General features: G+C 38.5%; 1 protein-coding gene across 1 annotated transcript; it reads left to right on the top strand.

The window, feature by feature from the left end:
- Positions 1–1,438: 1,438 nt before the first annotated feature.
- On the top strand, positions 1,439–20,471 carry LOC128512143 (14-3-3 protein epsilon-like). The gene is made up of 6 exons (XM_053485267.1): positions 1,439–1,657; positions 10,063–10,262; positions 11,283–11,389; positions 13,681–13,887; positions 16,881–17,017; positions 19,362–20,471. The coding sequence occupies exons 1-6, from the start codon at positions 1,597–1,599 to the stop codon at positions 19,412–19,414; spliced, it is 765 nt and encodes a 254-aa protein (XP_053341242.1). The 5' UTR covers positions 1,439–1,596; the 3' UTR covers positions 19,415–20,471.
- The last annotated feature ends 3,170 nt before the right edge of the window (positions 20,472–23,641 follow it).

Below are 23,641 nucleotides of genomic sequence, written 5' to 3'. Positions count from 1 at the left end.
TTTTGGAGACGATCTCTTAAGAAGAAAATTCATATTGCAATGCAAATTTTTCTATAAGAAATAATGTATATGCAGATAATCTGTTCCAGCCACCCAGAAATATTACCAAGATTACCAATGTCTAACACCATAATCATATTTTTGCACATAAACAATCCAAACATTAAGAATTAACGTAATATATTAAATTGATATTAAACCTCATTTAACATTAATTTATGATCCCTCTTGGCACCGGCTGCCTTTTTAGCCACAACTTCTTTCTTAATTTTCTCAAAAGTTGCTCCCTTTTGTTCTTGCTAACTTCCTTGGCCCCCTTGGTGGAATGTCTTAACAAGATAATGTACAAAATGCCAAAAAATTCAAAAACTTGGTTAGCTTGGCTTTCAACTGATGCAAAAGTTACTTGCGTTGACTAATTCATTTGTTTAACCATATTCCATATTTCTTGCAAAATTTACATACTTGAGTTGAAACTTTTTAAGGGAGGGCATACAGATTCCGCTGTATTTGGAAGGAGTCTCCAGTGTCAGAGTTTTGTCAATAATGTTTTCTTTGTTCGAAAGTCTTCTCATTTTCTGGAAACAATGCAAGTTGTATTACTGCCCATTAGATTTGGGGGCATAGTTCATGCACACTTGCACGTACACGTGAAACCTGGTGCTTATATTATATCTCATTGAGCTGGACACCTTTCAACAGGAAGTCAGTTATTTTGGATTGTTTGCAGAATGCATCCAATAGAATTTTATATACTCCTCCTAGGGGATTTATACGATTGGCATCCAACCAGGCCAGTGTGATCTCAAGACAAGGAGAATGCAAAACTGTGAAGACATTTTTGATATCTCAAACTGTTCAGCCATGGTGAGTCCTTAAACGTATGGCAAAAAGTAGTTAATGCCTTATAACCTCAGTTGTATCTAATTATATAGTTATATATTGTCATAATGATATTGGTATTTTCCCTTTAAATGTCTTTCTGATGTGCCGGGTATTCGTTGCTTTGGAACTATATTATTATTATTATTTAACACAAAAAATCTCATAATTAATGAGATCTATAACTGAACGATGCGAAATAATAACGAGTTAATTTTACCCATGGAAGCTCCTCAATGTACAGTAACTATAAATGGATATGTATATTGGAATGTTATTTTCAGCTACAGCCTTGAAGAATATTAAAAAAATTAATTGTGGTTTTGCGCCACGAACTCGTGTGAGGAACAGCACCCTGCTTCCTGTATGGAGCCCCGACGCCATCTTTGGAACCCATTTTTCCCCCTATCCGTTTTCTGTTTAGCCCCTCCTACTCATTGAACGGCTGTCGCACATGCTATGATTTGATTGGTTGTTCGTTCTGGGAATACGAGCTCTTAGGAAGCCAATTGTCTAACGGGAGGCGTGGCTCTATATTGGAATACGGGTGCAGAAAAATGACGCGTTATTAGCTACCGGTAGAGAGCGGGAAGCCCGGCTGCTGTGGTGTTGCTCGCTCCTAAAGGAACCACTGACTGTCTCGGACAGACTCGCCCACCTTTTGAGCCTTTCTTTCCCCTCCTTTTCGTCGCTCTGTCCCGAACGCCGAGCACCATGGACCGAGAGCACTTTGTGTACCAGGCGAAACTTGCCGAGCAAGCGGAGAGATACGACGGTGAGTCTTCAGTGTTTGTCGCGTGAGGTCTGCGCGCGCTCCTTACTCCACACCTCCTCCTGTTAGCATGTTAGCTTCTTTCCAGGCCCCCTTTCCAAGTCGTTTTAAAACACGTTTAATGTCTAAGTGAACCCCGAACCTGGTGTGAGCAGGTATATCTACTTTGTGAAATATTATTTACGCACATAAAATGCAATTCTGAGTTTTTAATTGAGAAGGAGTGACTCTTTTATTAAGCCGTTATGATTAATGGAATGGGATGGGATGGGAGGGGGGAGTAGCGCGAGCACAGCACAGCCGAGGCCCTATTCCGTTGAAACCAAGCCAAAGTCAGTCCTATTCTTTGCAATAACATATATTTTATAATTATAAAATTAGTTACAAATATTAAACAGGATTAGATGGTAATGAATGTCACAGCGTGTGGTCGGTTGGACACGCTGACATTGTTAGATCAGATGAAAGCTTTATTTCCAGGCTAACGGCGTGCTAGCTAGCAGGCTAGCCCTGTATCCCCGAGTCACCTTATTAACATTTGGCGTTTCATGTGGATTTAAACTCTAAAATTAATCAATAGAGATGTATTACGTATTTACTTAAATCCACATTTAGACCTTAATCAATTGAGGCTGACTTGGTTTGTGCTATAGGTGTATTATATTTATCAAAATTAGCACCGTTCATTTGTAATAGCGTTAGCCTGGACTCGAGTAACGCTGCAGTAAGCAGCTAGCTTATTTTATTTCACACCATGCGTTCCTAACTTGATATTTAGACCAAGTCGTATGACTCAAACTTTTTTTTGGGGCGAGAAGCGTTATAAATAATTGCATTGTTTTATTAGCCGTATTAATGCTGCTCTCAATGCTCCTAACCTGAGCGTTCCCATACTACCCAGGCAGCACATGTGGTTTACAAGACTTAGAATGTAATCTGGTAAAACAGGACTAGCGCTACAAACCAGAGCACTGCTGTGACTGATTTATGTTTAATAGACTGCGGAGAAATGCTTTCCCGTGTTGGAGCAGTGCAGTTTGCTTTATAGGCATGCATAAGGAGTGAAAAGCAGCAGGATTTAAAACGGAGTTAAAGGAAATAATTCACCCTTAAACATAATACACTTGTTTATCCTTTTACAAGCTTTAAAATTGTTCTCTTCTTAGGTATCCTGGTTGTTGTAGTTTTAATATTATTCCTGCGAGATGTTGCTATTGGTTTCATTGCATCATTTTTAAGAACGGTTGACCCCAAAGTCTGGTTCGCTTTTTTACTAGTGAGAACATAATCGTTCCACGCTTAAGAACCAAGTCGGCACGGATCAAATCTGATATTGAGGTCAGTTGTACCTGAGAACAGGAGTAGATCACTTACCCGAAATCTGTCCCTGCACACACCAATCTCATCCTCTGACTTACACAGCTATAACTGATAAAGTGGGAAGGCATGCACAATTTTGCTCTTAACATTTATTTATTTATTTATTTATTTCAGGAATATCAGTAATATTAGGCGCAGAGCAAAGATAACTTCCTTGTTCTTCTCTTGTGTTTAATGGCGCCTCACAAACCACCTGCTGTATAGAAGAGTGTAAATACTTAAACTTACCAGAGTATGGAGGGCAAAAAAAAAAAAAAGTGAATGCAGGGGAGGCGGAGCAATCGTTACTGGGCACGATACAAATCAGTTGTGCCTAATGTGAAAACTTAGTGTTTAAAAAATGGATTCGACTAGGCATGGAGGCAGAAACATCTGCAGTACTCTGGTATCACTTGCTCGTTCCATTCCTGATTGATTGCTTCCTGAAATGATGTTTAGAATTTTGCCACAGGAGTTTACAATTGATCTGAAAAAAGTTTTGGGGACTTTTGTGCAGAGGTGCCCCCCGCCCAGCTTCTCAAAGTAATCAAATTAGTCAGATCGGCTGATTTGTACACATGGAGAACGGTAATACATGTTATATGATGTACTTTTGACCACCACTGAACAATGGTGTTTAATTGACACAGTTTATCAATGTTAAGTAAAATTTTCTTTTTTACTTAATTGATTTATAGACACCAAACCGGTGATGAGATTAGATGAATCAAATGGCAGCACTCCAGAAAACAGATCAAGGCCAAGCGGTGGTGGCGTTAAAAGCAAACGCTCTATAGGCTTGAGAAATTTATGATCTATGATGAACAGAGTGTACGTACAAGGAGGTAAGAGCTCAGGGTAGACAAACACTAAGGGTGCTTTCACATTAGGGCCCTGGGATAATTTCTGATAACACTTCACTCCAAAGTTTGATTGGTGAAAACAATCGTTCCGCGCTCTGGTACAGCATACCTGGGCACAGATATGGAGGGCAATCGTACTTAAGCACAGGTCGCTGTTTAGAATTGATGTAATCAGTTCCCCTCCGGATGCATCAATTGCATCCTCTGACCTACACAGCCACAGCTAATGAAGTAGGAAGGTACATGAGGGGGTTACTTTTGAAAGAAAAAAAAATTCTAATATAATAGTAGGCATAGCACAGAATTGTTTTAACTTTTGTTCCTGTTTTTAATAGCGCCTTACAGATTTTTTGTTCTAGTACTGTGTAAGAATAACTTGAATGTACACGCAGAGCTAAAAATAGTCCAGATCAGATGAAACTGTTTGCGGGTCACGTCAGATGCCAGCATTTTGCAAAAACTCTGGCTAGAAACGCTTTTCACTTGGGCAGCATGACACTTCAGACGTTGTTTCTTTTTCTCCCTAGCTTTAGGGAGCATTCTTACAATTTATCTTTAAAAAATTTTTTCAGAAATGATTAAGCATCAATAGTTTTAAGCTAGGTTTGGCATTTCTTACACAAGTTATCAAGTGATGCCAAATGCTAGTGTTATAGTTAACATTAGTATATGAAGTAACCACATTGTTGAGCCAGTATAGTGCACTACAATAAAGGATGCTTTATTTTGATATGCATGTTGCATTTGTATGTCATTAGTCTGCATGCCATATTTTTTATATTAGGTTTTAAAATTATCAGCACCCTAGCCTTTGCTTCATTCTGCTGTTATACTAAAAGCCGCTTAGTTGGTTATATAACAGGTTTTAGGTTGGTTATACATCAGCTTTTTCTGCTTTCTCAGGTACTCCAGAGTACCAGTGGTTCTGGATTTCGATGCATAACCGTAGAGGGAGTATTCTGCGCTAAATTAAGGACTGATCCAGTACGCAGGCTTGAACATGTTGGTGCAAGTTGGGTCACTTTCAGATATCTAGGGCAAGTAAAAGTGGTGTGATTAGAGGTTGTAGTGAGGATGTACTGAGAGCAGGTTGCTGATGAGAATACATGCTTGTACATGTTTCTTTTTTTAAATGATTTTTTTTATGCACTGAGCAGCGTTCGCCATAGAACCAAGAAGGATTAAGAAATGACCTTTCTGTGAAGTAAAACTCGTGTAGTCCAGTTGTCTGGTCCGACCTGTTCAGCAGGTATCTAGGTATTTACCAGAATGCCCCAAAAAACAAACAAAAAACTTTTTCTGATTTTTGTACGGAAAGGAAAAATATTTTTTCCCCTTTATTGCCCCCACCCTTTTTTTTAAATAGGTTAAACGAAAAAAAGTCAAGATCCTCACATGTATTTAACTTTCACATTTTTTTCAGTGCTTTATGACGTTTTATTTTAGCACATTTGTATTTGACTTGAGTCACTTGAGCTTTTAGTCATTTGTTATGAACTTGTTAACATTTTTATTGGTTCTGGTTTGCTTAGTGTCCTAGTGTACTTTAATTATATGTAGTCACTTTATCAGAAATTAATACATTGCTTTTGATACACATTTTAAATGATTTGCTGCATTTAAAATGTGTATCCTTTTACACTGGCTTGTATTTTTATTTATCAATGAGTGCGGGAAGTGTTGGCTCACTGTCAAGGTTCTGTTTCTGCCAGGTCATCAATGTTGGATCCTTGGGCAGGAGTCTTAACCCTACACCCCTATACAACCCAGCCACTGCATACAGTGCCATTCCAAAGTTAGAAAATGGGAGAGTTGCAACAAGAAGGGCATTGGGAGTAAAACCTGTTTCAGGTCTTGAGGATTGAATGATCGGATGTGCCGATTTTTGTGCTTAAAGGGAAAAAAAGCCCAACAGCAAAAAGTTGAGTGCAATTTTAGTAAGCAAGTCTAGGGTCCGATGCCCCTGTCATAGATTGCTGTCTCATCCAGGGGGATTCTCTGATCCTGACCAGGATAACGCAGGTTCTAAAGACGGAAGAATAGCTGAAAATCAGCAGAACTGAATAATATTTAGCTTAGTACATTCTGGTTTTAGGTTCAATGGGGTTTATTGCACTGATATGTCACCGCTGTGTTGTATACTTAAGTTACGGCACTCTTAGAGACCCTAGATGAAGGTCGATAAATTATTGAAGTCTACCTTCTAGAACTTTCTACGCAGCCGGCAGGATCCCAGGAGGCAGCGGGTACAGCTGGAATCGAGCCAGCCCTGAGCTCGCGGGGGGGGGCGCAGCCCAGTGTGTGAAAGAGTTCAGGAGAAGATGGAAGGGGAGCGGGGGTTCTCCTTCTCTTACATAAGCTCAGAAGAAAGCAGACTCATTCTGTACATTTCCCCCTCTACTCGTCTTTCCAGGGGACAAAAAAAAATCCTGCTTGAAGCTCCTGACCTGTGAGAATTCCTGTGCAGTGCTGTAATACTGATGCCCCCCCCCCCACCCCCGCCTGCTGTGTAGTTCTACGCCATGCATTCTATAGTCAGGAACAAGTCTTGCGTTATCCCTGGCTGTCAAACTACCTTAGACACGCATATAGGAGTTTAGTTCATTATGTGACTTAAAGATTTTGTCCAATGTTTTACTCATTCTAGTCAAATAACACATAAATCAACATTTTTAAAGTTCAAAGATTTGTTCGTTCCATCTCTAGAGAACAGTCTGCAAGAGCACCATTACTGGTATGAGTGTTTTTGCTGTCTTTTCTTAACGAAATCGAAATTTGCCATGATTTAGATGTTTTCCATAAGCTTGAGTGTCATTTACTCAGAAAACTTTGTCATGTTCAGCTTTGTTTGAACTGGTGTGGATTATCATCAACCAGTCGCACAACTGCCTCAGCAGCATTAACCTGTATTGCAGCATGAACTTTGGCAAAGCAGGGAACGTACACATGGTTGTTAAAGTAGCTGCAGTTCTCTGATGATAAAAAGCTAACAATCTTCAGTGTTTCCTTAGCACAGAAATGCTGAAAAGTGGAGTTTAGTGGACTGAACACAACGCACAGTAAATATGCTGTGCCATTTTTATTTTTTCCTCCTCCTTTTTGGAAAAACTGCATCCGCCTTGGCTCGAAGATCTACTACGTTATGCTACTCCACATTCCCATTCCGATGAGATCATCCCCCTGCTTCCACTGCTTATCTTCAGAAAGTGCATTTGTCTGTCTGACATAGGCGGCTCCTCTGGGACGGTGTTATGAATCAGCTCCTCGCTGCGTGTTTAGGCTCGCGCCGTGCATGCCTACTACCTTTAGAAACGTCCGTTAGCTCATCATACAGAGCACTGGAGCATGTCATAGAGCTAAGCAGAGGGTAATTATTATAAATTTTTATACACTCTACTCCTGCGCATGTAATCCGGTAAAAATAGATGCTAGATGAACGTTATAGAATAATAATGGACATTTTCTGCATTCTGCGCAAAACATGCTGGCAGTTCTCCAGCCTCTCCATTAGCAAGAGGGAGGAATGACACTGTTAAAGGGCATCTCTTTATAATCTCTTTAATAAAGATCTATGGATAAAGAGGAAAAAAGTTTAAAGACAGTGCTTTATGCACTTGCACTTAGACAAGGTCTTTGTTGAAGTTTTAGTCTCCATTTAAGGCACCAGTTGCTAATTTTTTTTTTTTTTTTTTTTTTTTTTTTTAATTTAAAATACCAATAGATTGACAAAATATTTCCTTTAGGATGTAAATTTGGTTAGTGTGCTTGCATTGGTAGAAGTCTATTAATTTCTTACCAGTGTTTTTTTTAAATTAATTTATTTATTTTTTATTCAGGGTGGTTCAGGTTATTCATTTTAAATCGATTGGTTCCTTGCTCAGGAAGAATTGCTCCACACTCCTCTGCTGATCTGTGATCACATTATTATTCTCTGTACCCGGGTACACTTAACCACATTGTTGGTATTTTTACTCTCCGATACAGCGTATGGCAGTATGCTCTTACTTGGATAAAATTTCGGAGGAGACTGATGTCACTGATTATCTACTTCCGTTCTCGTGCACGATTGGCCTTTTATATCTGATTTGATGTGCTGTGTTGTGCCCGAAATCACCTCTTTATGTAGACTCTGGAACGGTTCCTGAGTGTGGAACGATTGTATTGTCACTGATTAAGATGAGACTGACTTTGGGCTCAAGTGTTCTTGGGGTAAAAATAGGCAAATGTAAGGACATGAGCGAGTTTCACAAGGGAATTCATCAGATTTTCCAGAGAACTGGATCAGAGCATTTCCAAAACAAGTGTGGTTCAGCCAGGGTCCTGGGGATGGGGGGGTCCAAGACTCAGTGATGCAAGTAGGAAAAGGCGGCTAGCCCATTGGTTTGTTCCCACAGAAGAGCCACTGAAGCAAAAATTGGTGAAAGTTCATGCTGGCTGTGATGGAAAGGTGTCGCAGCTTGCTGTGTAAGCTACTGATTAGCTGCAGACTGGTGAGAGTGTCACCGCTGTCCTCCGTCCTTCACCAAAAACCCCAACGAATAGGCATGTGAGCATGGAGCAATGAAAGAAGTTTGATGACTCCATGCACACAGACCCTAGGATATGGATGTTGCCGTTACTTTTGCCTTTTATCCGTGGATGCCCTAATGAATGCCTGTGATTTTATAAACGAGCGAAAACGAGAGAATAAACGAGAGAAAAAGCAGTGATCTCATCATAACCATCTAGTGTGTCAGTTTTAGATTGATCAGAAGTATTATATTCTATAAATACTTGTTCTAATGGGAACTTTTTTAGTAGTTAAATATTTACGGTTCATGCTTTGCATTCCCGGCTTTCCAGATTAAGGGGTTGTTTTCTTTGTGCTTTTATTTTAGTTAAGTGCTGCGTTTAAAATCACAGAATCTGAGCAACTGTCCATCATTCTAGACTCATGATGCATTAAACTTGAAATCTGTGACCTCGGTATTGAAAATGGTTAAGACGTCAGTAATAATTAACAAAAGGTTAATGACTTTTTTTTTCTGATCTAGAAAAAAAATCCTTAATCACTGCAGTAAAGCCACATTTAACTTTTCTTTGAGCTAATTTTAGTCCGTCATTTCCAGAAAGCTGAGTCACACTACCAACTTGAGACGTACCATTACATCTTTGAGAAGGCAACTTGATCTCATGTACTATAGTAGTGAATTTAGTCATGCCTTTGGGCAGAGTACATGCAGTTCTTTCTGTCTTAGCTGACCTTGTTTTTAAACTAACAGCTTTTATTGTGTAGTGCTGACACTTGCTGTATGGCCTGAGGCCTTGAACGCTCTTTAACCTGTCATCCCAGTTCTTGGGCAAAAAAGATGTAATGGCCAAGAACCTCCCCCTCCTTAACTTGAGGGTTGCCTGGCAACGTGCTCAGTGGGAAAGGTTAAAGGTCACCGAAATAACTTGTATTAGAAGCCATTTAGAAATGGCTTGTATTCCTTCAGATCTAGGCTTTAGATTTAAGTTAAAAAAAAAATCTATTTTTGTCACGCTGATTCGGATCATAAAACTAATTTTAATATTAAAGATAAATCGATTGAATACAGTTTATTTTATTTTTTTGGTTGATTTCATTTATTATTCGGGGGGTGTTTAAGCTGTCCAAACCTACCTGGCCCTAAAAAAAATGAAAAAGTAATTGCCCCTTTTAAGACAAGAATACATTTTGATTAACCACATTTTTTGAAAGGCTTGGTTTTATTTCACATGCCACACCCAGGTGTGACACATGTATGCAAAAGAAAAAAATCAGGTAGGAGCAAATACACAAACATTTGCCGTAAAAAAGTAATGATGAGAGACCGAGAGGGACGTCTAATAAACTTTCACCGCTAAATTTTCATTATCGTACATGATTTAAAAATTTTCGTCTCTGCCTTTTTGAAAACGTAACCTAGCCTCGATAACACACACAGACAAAAGGTGATGGATGGACCTGTCCCTGTCTAAATCAGGTATTCAATGTTTGCTAGTCATGGTGTTGTGTACTCTAATATATTTTTCCACCGTAAATAAATTTTCCTTTTCTCAGTCACGACTGACATGCTCACATCAGGTGTAATGAAGTAAAAACGGACTGACAAGTTTCACAGGCCGTCCGTATGTATTCGATTATCTTTTATTTACGTATCATGATGTGTGTTTGGATTGCAGAAATGGTGGAGTCTATGAAAAGCGTTGCAGGGAAGGATGTGGAACTAACGGTGGAGGAGAGGAACCTGCTGTCTGTGGCGTATAAGAATGTAATCGGTGCACGGAGAGCTTCGTGGAGGATAATCAGCAGCATCGAGCAGAAGGAGGAGAGCAAAGGCGGAGAAGACAAACTCAAAATGATCCGCGAGTACAGGCAAACGGTAAGGGCGCATCATTGTCGAGCGGAGGATTTGATTTTTGAAAATGTGTAATACGCCTTATTTGTTTAGACGTCTTATTTATGATGCTTTTACACTAGCCTGTTTCCTCCCCACAGGTTTTTTTTATTAGTACTTGTATAAAAAGCAAGTTGGTAAAATTTGAGTAAAAAATATGATAATTTCCTTAACATGCCACAACTTCTGTGTCCATGTTTTACTACAAATTATTCTCATTTTGTAAGATATTAGCAATTCGTCCCAATGAGTTAATGGCCAATTTGTTTGCATTACAGCCACCTGCTGGGCTGGAGTGTAGAGCAGAAGCTAAAGCAGTAAATAAGATTTATGAGACATGACACTTGCACAACAACCTAAATTACTTGTTATTCGGTTTAAAAACCTGTGATTCACAACTGTAGAGCTCAGGTTCTTAAACGAATGTAAGTAAACTTGTGACATGCTGGGGAGGGAGGGTGTTGTCACGTCGTATCGCAGATGTCTCGACTCCTTTAACTATGACTGGTATACGCAGAGTCGCACAAGAAGCTCAAACGCTACTGTGACATAAACCTATTTATTTATTACTCGATAACTACACTATTGTTAGCCGGCAAGTATATCACTGGAAATGTTATGGTTACTGTCATGTGAGCTAATATTTGATTTAAAAAAAAAAAAAGTTTTTTTTCTTCATCTTTCCTTCTACATTTTAGCCCCAAAAGCACTCCAGCTGGTGTGACAAGTGTGAAAGTACCCTTGGGTTGTTGAGTCTTATTTTTTCCTGTAAGCTCATAGAGACCAGATGTTCCTTGTGTAGAACAGACATTTCACTTAGTTGTTTCCAGCCTGCATGGACTTTCTATGTTGATAACATTAGTCTAATCTGATCTGAAGTAAATTGTGTATATCCTCTTGTTAATTCTAATCGTCTGTGTTTTAAATGCTCATGATTGATCTATCGTGTACCCCTAGAGTTGGCTTCTTATCTCTTGATTTAAAACAATTGTGCTTCCTTTATAGGTTGAGAACGAGCTTAAATCTATCTGTAACGACATTCTGGATGTACTGGACAAACACCTCATTCCTGCAGCCAACACGGGCGAGTCGAAGGTTTTCTATTACAAAATGTATGTTCACGTCCACAAGACACACACACTAATTTTTTGTGTTAAAGATGCACCAATTGCAATTTTATGGCTGATAACTTTAAAAAAAAAATTTTTTTATTTTTTTTTTATTGTTTTTGGAATGTTTGACCTGCTGATTCCCACTTGGAGACAAGGTTACAAGGTTCAACTGTAAATTGGGAAGCACCTGATTGGTTAACGTTACTACAATTGCGATTGCACCTGTCCCCACTAAGAGCTTCCACCTACAGACGGCAGAATTTAAATTTGTGCTCCGCGGATGAATGATTCCCCCAAACCTAGAGGCCGTTGTTGCAGAACAGTTACCCCACAGTAATCTTACAGCGTCAGAGAGAAGAACCATTGGCTCAGTTATAATCACGTGACACTCGGCAAACAAAGAGCCTAGCAGTACTACAGTACTCGGCTATCAAGACCTCGCTCGTTTAACAAGTTCATATTTATTTTAAAAAAATTAGCTCGTCTTGCAAAACACTCGCAGACCAGGTTACAAGGTTCCACTGTAAGTTGTGAAGCACCTGATTGGTTAACATTGCTACAATTGTGATTGCACCCATCCCCACTAAGAGCTCCCACCTACAGACGGCTGTTTTTATTTTATTTATTTATTTTTTTTTTTTTTGATTCGTGTGCATGATTGCCACAAAATTTATTTTGTCTGAGGCTGATCACCGGTCATGGACGATCAAATTGATTCTGGTCATAGGCTGTTTAATCGGTGCATCTTAAAGATGCGATATTGTATTATCCTCGCATCTTTACTGAATTTTCATGTTTTATGATTTTTTTTGACCTTTTCACACTTTTTATTTATTTAAGCAGTGTCTAGAGCAGTATTTGTGTTCATATGTGTAAGAGGCCGAAACACCACCATGAAGGATTGAAATAAAAGAATTAAATCTAAATGAAATCAAAAATTTGCAACAAAAATGTTTTGTTTTGAACTTAAAAAGGTGCCTTTTATTATTATTTTTTTTTTTAAAGGGTTAAAATTGGACATTTGACCACCAAAAAAACATTTTGATGCTCTGTTGTTGCCCATGTGCTTATTTTATCCCAGAAAGAGAAAAAAAGAAGCTTGGGGTTAATTTAAAACGTTGAATTTGTAATTGGCTTTTCAAAGGAACCCTCGATAAGCTGTATATAGATGAGTCGATGTGAGTGAAGATCATTTGGGCTGAAAATTTGAATCAACAATGTATTATTATTATTATTATTATTTATTATATATATATATTTTTTGAGGAAAAACATTTAAAAGATTTACTTGTACTCTGAGCAAGTAAATGTGGTAAATTTACTAAATACAAAATTTATTAAGACAAGTAAAATGATTGCAGGAGCTGAATATGGAGAAGGAGAGTCTTATAAAGAATTATACCACATCACCTGTCTAACGTGGTGGAGGTAGTGTGTTGTGGCACGGGCATGTGACCTAGTTCCACGGCTTCCTAGTGGAACTAGGTCACTGTTGTCATGGGTCAATGTTGTCATTAGACACGGCAGACTCATAACAAAGCAAGTTTTTTTTTTTTTTTTTTTGTAACTTTTGCAAAGAGACGTCAGTCATATACACACACGGCAAGCATATGAGGGAGGTACCCGCCTTCTCTTACGCCCTTATTTTACATCCCAGTTCTTTTCCAAGTCCTCTCTGCAGAGAAAATATACCAGCAACACTCTCTCTCTTACATACACACACACACAAAAGATGTTCCTTGCTCACACATTTCTTTTTTTGCCTGCACTCCCTTCTTCCTCTGGACACAGTGTTTTTTTTTTTTTTTTTTTGCATTCACACTTTGAGCCGACTTTGAACATGTAAATTTTTATTTTTCTACCACAAGTCACCTAATCTGAAATAATTTTACTTACTGAAGATAAAACTAAAGACAGGAAATAACTTGCAGCTGCAGTAAACGCCTGGAAATGCAGCTCAATGAAGGAAACTTAAATATTTTTATTAAACAAAAAAAAAACTGCAATCTTTTTGTATAATATTCCTAATTATCTTAATTTGTAGTATTGTTGATCCTGTAAAAATAGAAGGACTTCCAAAGAAAACAAATGGCTGTAATTGGTTGAGTATTTTTTTGGTAAAAACCTTGAATTAAACATTTATTTTATTTCAAATCCATTGTGGTGGTGCACAGAGATTGCGTACCTGTCCGAATAATTGAGGCCAACAGTGCGTTTTTTTTTTTTTTTTTTTTTTTTCCCCCCACTCAACACAATTAAGCTTCAAGATCATGGTGTGTTTGTCTGTACAGGAAGGGTGACTACCACAGGTACTTGGCAGAGTTCGCTACAGGCAACGACAGGAAGGAAGCCGCTGAGAACAGCTTGGTAGCGTACAAAGCAGCCAGCGACATCGCCATGATCGAGCTGCCGCCGACACACCCCATCCGCCTGGGCCTGGCACTTAACTTCTCTGTCTTCTACTACGAGATCCTTAATTCTCCAGACCGCGCCTGCAGGTCAGCTCCAGACACAACTTCTGGGATCCAATCTCAATCATCAGCTTATTTTCAAGTGTGCTGCTTATTGGTTCATTATGATGTATTCATATTGCAATATCAAGGATGTAATTTATTAAGGAGTTAATCGGTACAAAACCAAACGAGTAACTCGGGTAACGGGATGCACAGATTCAATGCAAAAATCTACTAAACTTACCAGAATTAATCGCACTTGGCGGCTCTGATCCTTGCGAATTCCCCGAATGTGGGACTCTTGACTGCTTAGTTTCTAATAGTGGAGGACTGTGATTACACTTTTGTGTTCTCACATTTGGCCAACGCTCTTACCCAGAGCAATTTTTGACTTACCTACTGTGCTTTGAAGTTTTCATCATTAAATAAATCCCTATACTACTTAATGAGGTTACTAACTAGAAGTACCAGCAGTCAAACAATGTTCCGAAGGGATTCTTTTAAATATTTTTGGGTGGGGAGAGGTTGTGGTTAACCAAAATAGCTAAACGGATGGGTCTTTCGACGTTGGCAAAAAAATAAAAATCGCCAGTGACTCGCTGTATGGACACCTTAAGGAAATTCATTTCAAGTTTTATTGTTAAATGCACAGTAAAGAAACATGTCCGTCCCGCGTACCCCAGCCCCCCCACCTCGTGCCATTCCTTTAATAAAATGAAGGAATAGCATGGAAAGAGAGAAAATACATATAGGAACACAAAATAGATTTTATTGTATTAAATATGTATTATTCAAATGTATTAAATACAGTTTTACGAGCAGAATATATATAAATAATATATACATGCATGTACAAAAACAGTTTCACTGTGCTATTATGTACATGTGACAAAAAATTTTATCTTACCATCATGCCTGAGGGCTTTTTCACACTTGTCTATTAGCTCTAGTGAAATTGATGCTTTCATCTGTTTCCCGCTTGATCTTGACGGGACACACAATTTAAAATGTTTTCTGAGGGGTGCAAACAAACATTTATCATAAATAAAAATGCACATCGAAATCACTTGAGAACTCACAAAGAGCCCAGAGCTGTAGATCAATAAATTAATTGATGATAATACAAATGTCGAGGTATGAACTTTGAAAATTTGCTTGCTCAAGTCTTTCTGCAGCACTCCAGCTCTGCTCTTTGGCCCGGTTTGCACCTTGAAGCTTAGTTCAGCAGCTTGCATCTAGAAAAAAAAAAAATGCTGCAACCCAAAAATAACAAGTTTGTTTAGTTCATTTCCTGCAGTCAGGTTGATTTAGGGTCGTCCCGCTGCACTCGCTTCCTCGATGCAAATAAAGGTGTGAAAGCACATTCATAGTATCAGATCAGATTTGTTATATTTTCTGATCTGATTATGTTGTGGCCTTAATCGGTAATTATTTACCTATAAAGTGCATTGTGGTGTAGTTTTACCTGAATTAATGACCATTAAGTGTGGCGTATAATATCCTGCACTTCTTAAGCTGTGTTTCCTTTAAAATGAAACCAAGAGTTAGAAGGGCCACTAGGTTTATTTATGGTTCAAAGACAAACACACGTGAGTCAGCTTTGAGTGAGTCAAGCGCAGCAAACCCATCAGGCATTTCAGTTGTGCGCCACCATGAGATAAACGAAGTGTTGAATGTAATAACGGGGAGAGGTTGTTCAGTGATTTTTTTTTTTTTTTTTTTTTTTTTAATTTTAAAAAAAGCTTGTTGTATTCAAGTTGCCCGAAATCAAAGTGATTTAGACAACACGTTCACCTTCATTATGACTCCTTGCTTGTATCTGCGTGTATATAAATGAAAAATGCCTCCAGGTTCTTATCTGCATCTTCATGTTGTAACAGATTTTTTTTAATGATGCACTTACACTTGCCTGTCAGGTGTTTGGAAATTTTCAACTAATTTCTTACTTTATTTTTAAAAGAACGTGGCAGAGACCTTGACATGAAAATGCTTTATTCATCCCAGGTCCTTATAGCATTCCTATCCTCTAACCAGATCTTACCTCTGGAGTGAACGTTTAAATTTGAACGACACCGGTTCCTGATCCCAGTGCACAATGTCTTGACTCCAGTTTAACTTCGTATTCCTCTTAAGCGTATATATTCATGAAGAGCACTCGCACAAAAGCAGTTCTGGTGATGGAGAGTCTTCTTTCTGATTGTGCCGCATTTTATTCATCAGCCACCTCCAGGTTGAGTGTAATAGAAAGCTGCGTTAGAAAAGGCTGATGTTTACTGGGTGAGGTGTTAAAACATCAAACCAGCCCTTTATGTCCTTTGTGAATCATCAGCTTTGCATCTGATGGGGAAGCTTTACCACAGCTCGCTAATTTATTACCATCTGATGGTCTGTTAGGCGTCTGTTAGGTCTGATTCGTATCTGGATAACTGTCTTCATTATATAGCACCTTTTACTTTTGTTCCTTAAATTGCTTTACAACTTTCTTCCAATGCCAAAAAAGACAGTGCCCCCTTTAGTGATCTGTTGTATACCTAATGTTAATTCCTTTTAGCAAAACTTTATATAAAACTATATTAACTAGACATGGGGGAGGGGGGTATTTAGTAATGTATCACGATTCTTTTGTGTAACAATTAATGTATTGTCACACTGACTTAAAAATAAAAAGATTAATAGTTTTTTTTTATGCATATTTAAAATATTTGTGTGCATTTGAGGTGGTAAAATGTTGCAGTTCCCCTATAATCGGACAGGTTTTCGACACTGAACTATTCACACACTGACAAGTGCAAGTTATTTGGCTATTTTGTTAACATTTATAACATGTATATAATTTTGGGATATGTCCAATAAAATCGGCACCTGGGTGTTATAGTATACGGTGATGGAACGTCTGAAGGAAAAATATATTTGAAAAATCAATACTGTTTGAAGTATTTTTTTTTAAGTAAGTTTTTGAGCAGTTTTATGAAGGAAGTTTTAAAGGGAAGCACCTCGCCATCGAGTCTGACCTTTGACTCTTTGTTCTTCTTAAATAGGTTGGCAAAGGCGGCTTTTGATGATGCGATAGCAGAACTGGACACGCTCAGCGAGGAGAGCTATAAGGACTCGACACTTATCATGCAGCTGCTACGCGACAACCTGACACTATGGACTTCAGACATGCAGGGAGACGGTAAGAGTGCGGCCCTGAGGTGTTGTTCATTTAGGTCGACAGCTGTACTTTGATTGACACATGGTTCATTGAACACTTCCTTTCGTGGCCCTGATTTCTCAGCCTTACAGCAAATACAATTTCCGATCTTTACCATTCTGCCATGTCTCTCGTTTCGATCAGGGTTTATCTTTATATTATATTTGTTTACAGCTGTTTTTTTTTTTTTCTTTGTCTGCCATGTCTTCAGTTCTAATTAGCCAGTTTATTTAGTTTCTATTTCTTTTCCTTTTCACCCATTTTTATTTTATTTAGGTTTTTTTTTTTTGCTCTTTTATTTTACTTCTCTGTAACACATTCTCATTTCTCTAACCTCTTGCTCTTTCCTCCGTGTCACTGGCGTAGATTCATAAGGACCGCCACCCCCCTCCCTCATTTCCCACTAGAGCTCCTTTTTGTAAGTTATCTATCTTCTGTGCTTCTCACCTTTTCTTTCTCACCCCTGCTGCTCCTCTGCTTCTCACTAACTTCACTGGATCCTGCTGTGTGTGTGTGTATGTCCTTAGATCTTTGTCATGAGGGCGGTGTGTTCCTTCTGTTCACAGTAGATCAGTCTATATAGCTAAAATTTTGCGCGAGTCTGAAGTCTTGCTTTAGCTAGCTTAGCTTGTATGACATCACCGATTTCTATTCCTGTCCCTTTTGTTTCTGGGCCTTTGTGTTGCTCCTTGCTAATTCTTCACCACGCGTCGGTGTCAGGCAGTTGGCCGCACTGTAGCCTTGGTAACGTCGCCAAGCAGCGAACGGCCCGAGAAATCCCAGTGGTGTTCCTGTGTCTAAACGAATTTACAGTTCAGTTAACATGGTCGTGTGTAGTTTATATTTTTGTACAACACGGCACCTTGTGTCTGAGTGAGCTTTTTGGACACTTAACAAAACAAAACGCTCAGTCTTTGGAGCATCCCTGTGCGTGCGCGCTCATGTTTTAGGACAACCAGTGCACAGTAGTGCATCACTGTTTTTATAGCACTTTCTTCACAGGACACAATGAGGTACAGCAGCAAATCATCGATCCAACTTTTTGCTGTTATTGTTTTTGCCAAGTGACCCTGAGAACCTGTGCTTTTGGCAGAGTACCAGGAGCATCAGACAGATGGATCTAGAATTTGCTGCCAGTTTGGAGGGGCGGACCGAGGGGGCGAACTTCCATTAAGCAACTTTAGTTGACTTTTTGTTTTAGCTTTTTTTTGTTGCTGATATTTACTTTCCACTTTAAGGATAAAACCATTAACAGCATTAACATGTACAATTCAGCTATAGGGATTCGTTGACCCAGGCAGTGTTTCAAACCACGGTGTGCTTGTAAAGGGCGCTCCCTGTTTCCTATGCAGAGAATGTCTTTTAAAGGAATTTCCCTTCATGTTCCACCATCACCAAAATGTGACAACACTGGTGCAGACGATGCTTTCTTCGTGCGTTATGCTGGTAACATAAGCACCTTGGATATGTACTTAATGAAGAGTTTTTATCAAAATGTGTCTAGCTAAGTAAATTGATTTAATTTGCAAGATGAAGAATCACTAGCCTATATAATAGTAAGGATTTACTGATCAAATTGAAATTGTCATATTAAAATTGTCGTCCTTTTCGACCTCCCTAATAGCTGATCCTATAGTCGGCTGATCCTAATAGCTAACAGATTGCTATCAGCTCCCTTTCGTAACCACTCAGAAAGCAACTCTTGTTTTCTGCAGAGGAAAGTGCTGTTGAATATAATATTTATATATTTATATATACACACACACACGCGCGCGCGAAGACGAGTTGCTTCTTGGATGCGTGGTCTGCGGTTCACTGCAGATGCGGCTGTGATCGTTTTGCTTGGCAGTTGCCGTCCGGCAAAAGGCACATTACTGCCATTATTCAGATTGGAGTCTGAAACCACAGATTTACCTGCCTGTTAAGTGGCTTAATATGCGCAGACATCAAAGATCTCTTCCTTCTGTGAGAAGCGAGAAGAGATCTCTGATGTGAGAAGAGTTAGGGTTACATTTAGGGTTCGGATTAGTAATCACCCTTGTATTACACAGTGGTGGGTAAAAAAAAAGCTTTTATATATGTAAGAATCTAATAATTAACTGGTGAGACACTAATAGAAACGCTCATTATTTATTAATTTTTATTAAATAACTGCATGACCATGCAGGTGTTCCTAATAAAGTGAAAGGTGAATATTTAGACACATTACATTTTATTAATGTAATGTTTCTATGAAGACTGTAGTGTGTGGGATTGTTAATATCAGAATGATGTCTATGTATATGAAATGGCATCTCTTCTGACATCTGATCTGCTCATGTTTCAGGTGAAGAACAGAGTAAAGAAGCACTGCAGGATGTGGAAGATGAGAACCAGTGAGACGTCACCACGTGGGACGGTCTTTTCTCTCTTTCTCTCTGTCTGTCTGTCTGTCTGTCTCTCTCTCTCTTGCATCCCAAATCTCTGGTCCCGCCCCTCTCAGGTCTTCATGGTGTCAGCGAAAGAGCTCCGAAGTCACCCTGTCTCCTTCAGCACTCGCTCTTTCTCTCTTGTATGTCAGTTTATCGTCCTGCTTTCTTGGGTTACTCCCTGGGCATTTTTAAATGTGGTGTTTCATCGCCCCCCTTTCCTCCATCAGATCCACACATCATGAATTGACCTCCTGAGCGAATAGGCATTGTGGAGAAATTCCCCTGCTGGTTTATTTGTATTAAACTCGCCAAGTGTTGTCTGTGTACCGGCTTATTTTATGTCTCACTTTGCTTTTAATTCAGCATGCGGTAGCGGTACGGCATCATTTTCCTCTGTTCCATGATTGGCAGAGTTAATATTTCTATAATCACGTACACATTGCTGACTGTGTCATGGCAGCTGGGATGATAAATCTTAGCCGTCTGTTTTGGGAGATGCAACACCCTGCGAAGGACATTTTTATTTTATCCCCCCCTCTGCTTGGTTTTAAAGGGATTCCTATTAAATTTTTTAGGTGTCCATTTTAAAGCAGGCTCTCTGAGTCATTGTGTTTTGCTGTCCCTTTATTCCCGTTGCTTTACACACACACGCACACATCGGTCTCTATGCAGAACGTTGCTACAGCACTGTATTTGAACACATGCTTCTGTCTAATCATTAAAAAAAAAAACCCAGGGGAACTCCTTAGATTTTTATTAAGTTTTTTTTCTTTTTCTATTTGTCTAAATTGGTTCAGAATTCCCCCTCCCCCCCGTCAGCTATATCCCTTTTTCCTGCTCCCATTTTCTCTCTCTAGAACTTTGTCGTTTTCTTCTCACACGTTCAGTATGTGTAACTTGAATCTGATTTGTACTACTGGATATTCTGATCGGAGCCAACACGCACCATCTGTATTCTTACTGAAACACAGCATGGGATTAACTTTAACCCTCAAATAAAACCAAACCTAAGTTAAAAAAATAAGTTTGTGAAGTGTGTTTTAAAATGCCTTGTCTACAGGCTGGTCCGAAAGTCTGGATCCAAAGTCAGAAATGTTTTAAGGATATAAAGTAGAGCAAATGCCTCTGACCTCATGGCACTTGTGTGTATGCTGAGAAATACATTACGATCCAGCTTACCTGGCCTGTGGTGACACGTGATTGTATATAGAATGGAAATTTAGTAAAGTAAGGTAGTAGTCAGTACTCGTACTGATGATGATGACCTTGGTGGGATAATGGTTATTTTAATAAGTCACTTGCTTTAATCTTAACTTGTACTGTTGTAGGTGAAGTACTGATTTACTGCTGTTTAATGAAAATGTTATTCCTGCATCACATGAGGTAATTGGGGATGTCTGTAAAGTAATCTGAGACTCTCATAATGTCATAAGACAAGCAGAAATTGGAAAATCTATTTAATTTATTTTCAGTTGTCACAATCCCTGATTTTAAATTTAGCAGTGCTAGCTTTAGTATGATCACGCTTTATTACTAATATGATGCTATGGCAAAGGTAATGTCTGAAAATATTTCTTCCTTTAGAATAAAATATTCTGAAAATAATAAATGGAAATATAATATTACTTTACATTTTTGCTTTGATGGAGACTTGTACTTTTCCCCTGACACACAGTTGTCAGCATGTCAACCCTGGCCAGGATGTTATTTATCAATTTTATCTATACAGCTATCTTTCTAGTCTATCTAATTTAATCTATACATCTTTTTACCTATATATCCAATCTAATCTTTCTGTTGATCCAATCCATCCTATTAAAAAGCTTGTTAACAGATAAATTGTATAAAAAAACAGGAGATTATATATATATATATATATATATATATATATATATATATATATATATATTTGTCTCTAAATTTAATTAACAAATTCTACACTTGCCTTCTATCTTACCTAATCTATCTAAAGCGCTCCCTTTAAATGAGCTAGTTTGCATCATAATATCTGGATTTGGTTTTCATGTGGAGGGGATGAAGAGCATAAATCAGAATTTAAAATAAGTTATTTTTTGTTATCACATAGTCAGATCTGTGTCTCACATAAAAAGGCTATGAGTAACTGATCAGAAGGTCGTCTGTTCGAGCCCCAGCTCAACCAGGTTGCCATTTTTGGGCCCTTAACCCCGTCTGCTCCAGGGGTGCTGTATCATGGCTGACCCAGCGCGCTGACATCAGTTATGCTGGGATGGAGGAATGTCAGTGTGCAATAATGTATATGTGACACAGTAAAGGTTTAACTTTTGCCTTGAAACGTCTTTGAGTGATGCGGTGTTACACGAGAGTAAACAGCAGAGGGAGCTAGTGAGCTGCAGAAAGTTCACCCACTGACTGTTGTGTATCTCAAAACCACAGGGCTAATTTACAGCAGTGCTAAATCCTGGACAGAAATATACAAGCGCTACTAATCTTATTGCACATTGGTCTGTTTATTGCACTCAACAACATACAAAGGTTTCTAATAGTTACTTTATTTAAATCTAAATGATACAGTTCCCTTTCTTCTGTGGTGTCATAGGTGGAATTTGAAAGCATTTCGGAGAATGTTTAAATCCTTCATTAAAGCTGGTGACGATGAGGAATTCTTTACAGATGAGCACAAGAATTCAACACAAGATTTGGAGTGAAAAAAAAGGAAAGGGGGAAAAAAAAAACTTTTCTAAGTAGTAGTGTGCTTAAAATAAACCGTTACAGTCCTCGTGTGTGAGGATCGAAGTGACAATAGAGTGGAGAAACAATGTTCAGTAACATGAGTAATGTAGGATATATTTATATATATTAGGGTGTGTGTGTTTTTCTTTTAAAGTACAATCAAGAAACAAGACAAATAATTTGTAAATAAATATATACATCAACTAAGACATCGAATTCTTGAGGAAAATATTCTGACAAATCGGGGGGATAATCAATAATTTGACTAATTAACAACTCATAGCCTACTGTAAGATATTTGGAAGGATGCAGTCCATCAAACACAGGTTTTAAAACATGCCCTAAAATATAAGTCACACTATATCAACATACTTCTGTTTTTTTTTCTTCAGTCTTATTTTTTGATATAAATATTAAAAACATCACAAATCTAGGATTCTGAACATCTGCTCTTTATAAAACTATGTCAATTGTTTTTTTTATATAATTTTTCAGTAAACATTCAGCCACGATAAAGAAGACTTTTTGTACTTTTAATACTAATAATGCTGTACACACTTATATATATATTTTAAAGATCTCAGTAATATAAACATTGATCGTACCCTAAACGTACACAACCAGGATAACAAAACCCGTACAAACTTATCAAACACTGTGACGCTCACTGCAAAAACTTAAATAGTAACAGTGCTATTCTAGAAATGCTAAAAATCCAAAGGGTTCACGTCACTGTTTCTAAAAATCTGTTTCAAAGCTGTGAACAGAAACAAAACAAACAAACAACAAAAAGACATAATGAGCCTGTTTTTGTGCAGGAAATGCTACTAGTGAAATCTCTGTGGCTCTAATTGACGCTAAGAATAAAAGTCTGAAACACAAAAGGACGTCCTCGTCCGCTCTTCTGAAGTATTGCTACAGTCAGTGCAAAACAGTTACTTTTTTGTTACAAACACAAGATTATGTACAGTATACAGACACGACTCGGACTAATTGTGACGTCAGAGGTGAGAAATCGGAGCCGAACAAGCGAGCCGTTCCTACCTGATGGGGGCGCATGCAATGTATCGCAACACGAGCTATTATTGTGGGGGGGAATAAATCACAGCACGTTAAAGGTCAACTTTTATAAAAGACCTGAAAGCACTTCTCTTCATTTATACAATAAACACCTGCATGTGGTTGCACCAGCTGAAGTCAAAACTAGCGAAGGCAAGTCTCAAGGTTAATGGCCACCATCCTTGAGTTACTACTTAAAAAAAAATAACAATTTAATGAAGTGGGGCGTTCAAGTCAAACCGGGACTTTTGTGATGCCATTTTTGGCATAAAACCAATCAACATTTGTAGACACGGTACGATGATGAGATTCTCCACCGTAATAAAACATGTAAATAGAGCAAACGTCTTAAAGAAGGCCGTACGCCTGTGAATAACCAGGTTGCTCTCCAGTCAGTCCCTGTAAACATTCAGATAGTGAAATC

Source organism: Clarias gariepinus, chromosome 24, assembly GCF_024256425.1.
Source record: "Clarias gariepinus isolate MV-2021 ecotype Netherlands chromosome 24, CGAR_prim_01v2, whole genome shotgun sequence".
In the NCBI taxonomy this organism is placed as follows: Eukaryota; Metazoa; Chordata; class Actinopteri; order Siluriformes; family Clariidae; genus Clarias; species Clarias gariepinus.
Note: the sequence above shows the minus strand (reverse complement) of the source record. Positions and strands in the feature narration are given on the sequence as shown.